The sequence below is a fragment of the Camelus bactrianus genome, chromosome 3, assembly GCF_048773025.1.
Source record: "Camelus bactrianus isolate YW-2024 breed Bactrian camel chromosome 3, ASM4877302v1, whole genome shotgun sequence".
In the NCBI taxonomy this organism is placed as follows: domain Eukaryota; kingdom Metazoa; phylum Chordata; class Mammalia; order Artiodactyla; family Camelidae; genus Camelus; species Camelus bactrianus.
Window position 1 is genome coordinate 27,901,240 of NC_133541.1, and position 9,205 is coordinate 27,910,444.

The following is a 9,205-nucleotide window of genomic DNA, read 5'->3' on the forward strand; positions in this document are numbered from 1 at the left end:
GAAGATGAAAGACGTCATGCGCACTGATTGCCTTGCAGCATGTGAGAGACCAGCGGTCCTGCTTTCTAGTAATTCAGCAATTCATGACCTATGAAACTCTGCAGCTGGCTTTGGAAATGTTAGAGCTATGACTTGTTTACAGATGTCATAACAGTGTCTTGAAGTGACAAAAAGAAATTTAACCAACTGAATTGTAAATGGGGACAGGTTGGGCTCTCTAGGTAGGTAACTGGAGAGACAGGAATTGTGACTAACTTGTGCTTGAGGAATTCTAGTACATGGCTTGCATCAGCACAACAACATCAGCATGGACTGTGGGTGGTTTATACTTCTTCTCCAGGATAATAGAGAAACAGCAAGAAGTAATACAAAGGTTTTGTTCCCTCCAGTTTTACTGAGTTATAATTGGCACACAGCACTGTGTAAGTTTGAGGGGTACAGCATAATGATTTGACTTACATCCATCATGAAACGATCACCACAGTAAGTTTAATGAACATCCATCACCTCGTATAGACACAAAATTAAAGAACTAGAAAAACAATTTTTTCCTTATGATGAAAACCCTCAGGAATTTTTTTCTCTCAACAACTTTCATACATAACATAAAGAAGTGTTAATTATATTTATCATGTTGTACATTTGTCCCTAGTACTTATTTGTCTATAACTTGAAGTCTGTACCTTTTATGCCTTCATCCAGTTCCCCCTCCCCGCCATCCCCTGCCTCTGGTAACCACAAATATGATCTCTTTTTCTGTGAATTTATTTGTTTCTTTGTTTTTGAAGTATAATTGACCTAAAATAGTACTATGTTAGTTTCTGGTACAAAACATAGTGATTTGCTATTTCTGTACATTTCACAGTAATCATCATGATAAGCCTAGTTACCAGCGGTTATCATACAGAGATATTACATAATTGACCCTGTTCCCCACACTGTATATTTTATACCCATCACTCATTAATTCTGTACCTGAAGGTTTGTACCTCTTCATCTTCCTCACGTATTTCTTTTCTTCCCCCAACCCCCACCCCCACCGCCGGCAACCACCTGGTTAGTAATATAAGGCTTTAACCCTATTTCACTTGCTAAATAAAAGAAATTATTTTCATTATTTTTACCATTCTGGAATTACTTTGATATAATGAATTGAACTCTAAATGAAGATGTAAGCTAACATGTATCATCTTCAGATATAATGTTTTGGATGTTTTCTCATAATGTAATGGAGCTGTTTTCAAAAGGAAATCATGACCAAAAGTAAATTATAACCATTTGACATTTTCTTGGAATTATTTTCTGTGTGAACAGTGTAAAAAGGAATATCATTGAACCAAGTATGTTTACAAAGCACAGCAGGCCCTAATACAAAGATTGCTTGGTGTCCTGTGTGCCAGTATTACTGCAGTCATACTCAGTTGTATGTCCTAAAATGCTTGACGTTTCCAAGCATTGATCTGGGTGTTGGGTGGAGGGAATGTTCATTTGTCTGTTTTGTTTTTTATTTTTGTTGGCAGTGCCCAAATTGCTATATATAGTATCTATTATTTTAATCTCATTAGATAAGAAAACTGTTGACTCATATTCTCCTATCCATGTGCACCATAATCATGTGTATTGGGGCTACTTAAGTCTAGGAACATTCGGAGAGTTATAAATAGAGATCATGTAGATTCTTGCTTGGTGACTATAGTTTAGCCTCCCACACGGTCCTGGTTAACCTGAGTTCGGGTGGAGGGTGGTTATGGATGTATAAGATTCCACTGAATTTGATACATTTTCATTTTGTTTAAGGAAAGGACAACATACATAGTCTGCCGCAGAAGGAAAACCTTTAAAAGAACTTGAACATAATTAAATGTGCATTATCCTTTTCTTTGCCAGAAGTTTAATAATACCTAATAATTGAGGTATAATTGAGTCCCCAAATGTGCTTCCACTTGCTGAGAGAAGCGAAGCCTGATAAACACTTGCCGACTAAGTTTTTCCTCTTTCCCTTAACTTTCTTTCAGGACTCAGCCCAAAACCATGTTTGCCCAAGTTGAATCTGATGACGAAGAAACAAAGAATGAGCCAGAATGGAAAAAACGTAAAATTTGAAGACTCTCATATGAGAGTTATTTGCATGAGGGGGAGGGATATTGAAGTTTTTTTTTTTTTAATGAAATAAAAATACATTTTTATGAACAGGTTTTGCTCTTTGCATTATCGAACCATTCAAAAGATTGGCAGCTACCTTCCACTAAAATTGTGCTTACATTTTCTTACCTACAACTATTAAACTGTATTATAAGTAAATAAGAAGCAGATTCTTGGCCTATTACCAAGTATTTAAGGTATTTTGAAACTTTATTCAACAGTTACTGGTCTTGTACAGTCTTACAACCTTAGGGGAGGGGGATGCACATTGAGACGTACATCTGTCTCGAGTGTTTTTCTAGGAAATAGGCATCAAAACGGTTAATATTTCTGTATAGTTTCACAACAGCTGTTTACACGACTGTAAACAATTAGGCTGAGTTCAGACTGAAAGCATTGCCATACTAGGAAAGAACGTGTATCTGATTATCCTTCAACAGCAGAAAACAGTAATTAGGATTTAGGAGGAAGACTTTAAAGGCAGGCTGATGTGGGTTCAAATCCTGGGTCTGCTCGTTACTGTCTGGGTCGCCTTGGGAGAGTTAAGCTTCTGTCTTCTAGACTCAGATGATCATAGGGACACCCTCGTAGGTTTGTCAGAAGGATTAGATAAATATCCTTGTAGAGCACTTAGTGTAGTACCTGAGACAGTAAATATACACTAAATATTTCCTCTTTTAAAATAGAGGTAATGATACCAACTTTGCCTGACTTTTACAGTATTAAATTAGAAAGGTATAGAAATGCTTTGTGAACGTAAAAGCGACGTAAGTAGAAGACGTTAAAAATCATTCTAAAAGATCCTTGTCCTTTTGTGACTCGAAAACTGAAACAAAAGTTGGCTGTTTGTCCAAAGTAATAATGAGTCAATAGGATAAAATCCTATTTCATTCTCAAGCATGAAAAGGGCCACTTGTATTGTGGGTAACAATGAGAAAACCGTCTTCGTGCTTAATTTGCCTTTCCCTTCCCTGATTTCACATACACCTGGGGGAGGTTTTGCATGTCAAATAGTCCCCGCTGGACGAGTCAGGTATTTTAATACGCTTGCCCTCTGCCCTCCTGCTCTCATCTGTCCCAGTGAATTAAATAGTTATAAAAGAGAATGATGATCCAAAATATGTCAGAAAGCTCCTGGTTCTACAGACTTCACACACTACCCCACGCCCTTCCCCCAGAATCTTTTCTAACAACCAGTTGAATTCACACAGCATTTTTTGCCTCTATGGTTCTGAGGTGACAGTGGGCATTCTTCATTGATAAATCCTAAAAATCTTCCTTCTTGTCAACTATTTTCTGTCCTTTCCTTCTCCCGTTCCCCTCCCCTTGTCACTGAGCTTAATAGGTAATAAGAGGAAGAACTGACGTGGGTTGGGTGCCTACTGTCTGACGACTACTGTTCTAAACTCTACCTACATTAGCTCGTTTAATCCTCTCAGAAACCCCATGAATAGGTAAAATTGCTAACCCCATTTTACAGAGGAGGCGAAAGAAGTCCAACACATCACATAATCTGTCAGAGATGATAGTTTGGGGGGAATGTATGAAGACACCCAAGGTCTCTCTGAACAACAGTAATTAACAAATTACTGTCCCCAATTTCCTATTCTTGGTGAAATACAGTTCCTCCAAAATCAATTACAGGCCAATATTTTGTTCCAGCTGCTTAGGATTTGTAAATTTATTACTTCTTGGATAAAATTTACTGAAAGCATTTCATGTTTTTTCCCATCTTAAATATCACACCATATGGAAGTATTCGTCTTGCACAGCCAGACGTTGCCATGGAGGGTTGGAGGGAGGAACGAACACTTGATCATAGTGGTCTTGGCGGAGTCTGCTATGATGTAAGGGGAGAGAAAGGCAAGTTTAGCACGAAGATGATTTTCTCATTGTTACCCACAAGTGGCCATTTTCATGCTTGAGATGATCTGTCTCATTCGAGAGAGTTTTGTGAAAAATTATTTTTTTCCACACAAGATTGTCAGAATACACATAAGGATTTCCAATCCTGATTTTGGTGAGCAAGGACCTTAGATCCAGGACTGGACAAAGAGCAGGAGCGTGTTTGACCGTCATCTTATTGCCAGGATGGTGATTCTGCAGGCCTCCCACTCCTCGTGCCCCTCAGGCTTCAATTCTCTGACCCTTTACAACCTTGTATCCCTAATCCTGGTCAACTACATTTCTGTTTGCTCAAATAAAGAACCTGAAAGTTATAATAATGACTCCTCCATCACCCCTGCTCCCACCTCTTTTAATCATTTTCCAGTTCCCATCCAAATCATTTGTCAGTTCCCATCCATCCACACTGTCTTCTGAATCTCTCATATTTGACCTCCATCTCTTTGCTGACCACCCCTACTGGAACTGAGGCCCTCTTTCATCCTCACCAGGACCTCTCAGGAGCCTCACTCCCAACTCTGTGGTTCACTTGGCCCTCGTCTAATTCATCTTTTTTTTATTCTGCTGTCAGAATTAGCTTTTTAAAACCCAAACCTATCATTCCATTCCTCTGCTTAGAGCCTTCCAGAATCTCCATGTCAGTATCTGACCCATTTGGGTGGCACTTAGGACACCCAGGTTTCGGTCTCTCCTGGTCTTTCTTCCTTTAACTCCTACTGTCTCCCACATACTTCTGAGGTGCAGCCACATTGAACTTGGAGAGTACCATGTTCGGGGGCACCTGAATGCCCTTGACTATGTTGTCACATCTTCCTTCCTGGTCTGCCTGTTGGTTTTTGAACATGGAGACCATACCACCTTCCCCGAGCAGCTTCCATGACCCCCCAGGCCGACAACTGTTTCCGCCCTCCTCTGCCTCAAGAGTTGCTTATGTATCTCTCCACTAAAGCCTTCTTTTATGTTGCATTGCAAGTGTGTACGTGTGCATGGCTTGTGGGCCTGAGTGTGTCTGTTTCCTCCAAGGGGATGTAAATCGTAAAAACTAAAGCACATTGGTTTCTGTGAATATTCAATGAATTTGTTTAATAAATTGAGAGCAGCCATATGCACATTTGTATTCCTAGATCTTAGCCTGGTGAAAGGGGTTAAAAAGGTGCTCATTGAATATTTGGCAGAGGAAAGGGAGAAGAAGTGATGGGAAGAGAATGAAGCGTGAGAATTGCTTCTGCCTTGCAGACGGGAAGGAGGATTATTAATACCGAAGCTTGGTCCCTGTCCAGGCTGCTTTGCCTTTCTCTGTTGGGATTTACACAGGCAACTGCGGTATTCACAGGTAACTGGTTGGCTCGAGGAAGAAGCAGGATTGTAAATAGGTGTCTGTGCTGTTGTTGGCGTGGCCCAACAAGACCTAAGCCACCCTGACATCTTTATGCACTCATCTGTCCTGAGTCACGAAAGATCTGAGGCATTGATAGCATGAGGGTTTTAACCTGGACAGGGTGGCTGCGAACCCCCTCAGAGTACAAAGCACACTTTGCTTATGTTCATATACAGCTTTCTGTAGAGAAGATCTCTAGCACTAATTAAATTCTGGAATGTTAGGTGTTGCTAGCAGCTCCTTCATCTCTCAAGAGGACTGTGTAGAATTGGGCCATTTAGCCCTGAAAACCAGAACACATTCATACCAACACACCCAATACCATGCAAAAGAAGCTAAACTAAAAGCTTTTAACACACTGGCTCACATTTAATCTTCGGCAGTTAATCTTACTGCTTTGAAGTCAGATCCTATATTCATTCTTTGAAAGATTATTAGCCTTCTGTCCCATTAAAAACTAGATATCAGTCTCACAGTTACATGTATGCAGCATCCAAAGGTGAGTGCTTTTTTTTTTTTTTTAACTTTTTTCAAATTGAAGTATATATATGTATATATATTCTTACTCTTTTTCATTACAGGTCGCTACATATCACTGGATATAGTTCCCTGTGCTATACATTAGGACTTTGTTGTTTATAGGTGAGCCCTTCTTTATGTGATATAAGAGCACATATTATGAGACTTGTGCCAATCTGGGAAAGATTTTAAGAATCGATATGACTATTTCAGGCAACTGTGAGGTCTTCTGTGTTTGATAACCCAAGAGTCAGATACGGTAAGAGGAAGAGATGCCTGCTTAGATGTATACACAGAGCCAGGGTCAGGAGTCCTTTAGAGGGGATATACGTCATCCATTTACCAGTCTTCTTGTGTGTCCTCAAGGAGATCAGGAAATGGACGGTTGCTGACACCACTGAAAAGTATCTGTCTGGAATGGGGCGTAGTCCAAGCCACCAGGACAGTACTGTGTTTTTACTTACCACCCTCACCAAAGAACAGAGAGAAGAACAGACAAGGAGCAAAGTGCCTAAAGATGAGATTGTGTGTGTGCGTGTGTCTCTAGAGGTCTGTAGGTAGAGAAGGGCCTTTAAGGGCAAACAGAAGAGAAGTTTCCTATTGTAAGTAGTTTCCTGAATTACCGGAGACTGTATTAGGGGTCAAAACTGATCTGTAATGGTGATTAAAGGTGGCCACGAGTTCTTCGGTGTTCCTCCCATCAAGGAGATCCCCTCCCCTTAAATCTGAGCATGCTCTGTGTTCTATTGGCGTGACCCAGAGAACATGGCAGAAGTGGTGCTGTGCTGGTCACCAGGCCCAGGCACTAAGAAACTTGCAGTCTCTCCTTCCTTTCTCTTGGAATGCTTGTTCTTGAAACTGGCTGCCGGGCTGTTAGGAAGCCCAAGTAGTCCCATGGAGAGGCCCACTTGGAGAACTGAGGCCCCCGGCCAAGAATCCCAACTGAACTCCCAGCTGACAGTCAGCACCAGCAAGTTATTGAGTCATCTTAAAAAGCAGATCCTTCAGTCCCAGTTGAATCACAAGTGCTATTGTTGCATGAAGCAGCGATGAGCCAGCCTCTACTGAGCCCTGTCTAAGTTGCAGATTAATGAGAAAAGTGAATGATTATTATCATTTTAAGCAATAAGTTGTCAGTTTGTTTGTTTTGCAAAAGCATAATTGGAACAACTTAAAAGAAAAAAGATATTCAGCCATTCAGATACAAATAGTGCTAATATTTTGATGAATTTCTTTCCATTTTTTCTTTTATGAACGATTTTGAGATTTATTTTCTCTTCTGAACACATTATTGTAATAATATTTACTAAAATATGGTATGTCTTTCACTTTTTAAATAAACATAAATTTTCTACATTATTACCAACCTCATATATAATTTTAGAGGCTACTTAGTTGTCCATTATACAGATGTTTCTTCTACTATTATTGGAAATATAGGTTGTTTTCAAATTTGCTATTATAAGCAATGCTGCTTTGCCTTTAGCTCCATACCTAGAGTTTCTTTATATACCTAGGATTCTTTTCGTAGAGTTGGTTACCAAAGTGGAATTATGGGGCGGGGGGGAGGTCAAAAGAATGACTTGTTTTTGCTATGAGAATGACTCACTGCAACCTTGGTAGTTTTCTTATCTGTGGATACCCAATTGGAGATGCTAAAGATGATTCTGGGAAATATTCCTAGTACACTGGGTTGAATGGTGTCCCCCCAAAATTCATACATACCCAGAATCTCAGAATGTGACCTTATTTAGCAATAGTCTTTGTAGATGTAATTAGTTAAATTAAGATGAAGTCACGGTGGATTAGGATGGACCATAAATCCAATGGCTGTTGTCCTGATAAGAAGGTCATGTAGAGACTCAGAGAGACACACATGGAGGGAAAAAGACCATGTGAGGATGGAGGCAGTTACTGGAGTGATGTGGCCACAAGTCAAGGAACCCCAAGGACTGCTGGCAACCACGAGGCTAGGAAGAGGCAAGGAAAGGATCCTTCCCTAGAGCCGTCAGAGGGGACATGGCCCTGCTGACACCTTGATTTTGGACTGCTAGCCTCCAGAACTGTGAGGAACTTAATTTCTGTTGTTTTAAGCCCCCCAGTTCGTGGAAATTGGCTAAGGCAGCCCTAGGAAATGAATATGCCTAGCAGCAAGATGTAAGCTATGCTTGGTTCCAGGTGATGGCTTTACAAGGCTCCTTATCACAACTCATTAAGGGCCCAGGAAGAGAGAACGAATTCGCAGGACTCTCAAGGTTCAACATCAAAGTTTGGAATCTTTTCATCTTCCCCTCACCTTACCCCATCCCTGTCAAGGCCTCAACCATCAGTATGGACTTATGGTTGTCATTTTAAGCCACTAAGTTTGGGGGTAATTTGTAACAGCAATAGACAACTAATTTGATTTCTAATGCAGCTAATTCATTTTATATTTTGAGTATATTGGGTAGACTTATTAAGAATATGTTTTAAGGCAGTGAAGTCACTTGGCTTTTCCTTTTCTTTTTCTATTTTTGGGGGAGGGGTGGGGTAGATAATTAGTTTTATTTATTTATTTTATTTTTAGAGGAGGTACTGGGGACTGAACCCAGAACCTCGTGCATGCTAAGCATGCACTTTACCACTTCAGCTATACCCTCCCCACTTTGGTTTTTCTTGATGGAATGGGAGTGAGGGGACATTTTATTCTCTAGGATGGGAAGACTGTCAGGAACTGCTTGGGACAAGCCCAGAGATCTTAGCCAAAGGAAATAATTGTAATAATTGTAATAAACTTGAGTTAGCAGAGCTGTTCCTTCCTCAGTTGTTTTCTCCTCAGTTGACTTTGCTGGCAGGGTTTCCTTGAGCTGCTGTGGCTTCCACACGTGGATCCTTGAGACAGACAGATGTCCAGCACCGTAGCCTCCTAATGCAAAGTCTTCATGAGGTTGTGAGCCTGTGAGTAAGTCTTCCTCACAGCCTTCCTTCTGTATTCTGAGACACCAATGGCTGAATAAACAGTGATGGTTTTGCTGTTCATGAGTCACTTTGAAGCCTGGGTGGCTGACAACTGGACTCTCTCCTCAGATCTGCCCGACAGAGTTAAGACCAGATGTCTGGTGCCTCTCCTCAGATCTCTGAAGTTGATCAGCCATGGCAAAAGATAAACATATGATGGAAGAATATTTACTACATTAGTCAAGGAGTCTTAACCAGTGGTATGGCTGGTATCTAGGAAATTGCATGAAATATGAAGTCAGAAGTTTTAGGTTCATGTTTCTC

General features: G+C 40.5%; 1 protein-coding gene across 1 annotated transcript in view; it reads left to right on the forward strand.

Moving 5' to 3' along the window:
- Positions 1–2,190, forward strand: part of WDR70 (WD repeat domain 70) — a 233,651-nt gene extending 231,461 nt beyond the window's left edge. The window contains exon 18 of the mRNA XM_074357233.1: positions 2,016–2,190. Within this exon, the coding sequence (XP_074213334.1) occupies positions 2,016–2,103 (88 nt within the window). The 3' untranslated portion in view covers positions 2,104–2,190. The remainder of the gene's footprint in view (positions 1–2,015) is intronic.
- The last annotated feature ends 7,015 nt before the right edge of the window (positions 2,191–9,205 follow it).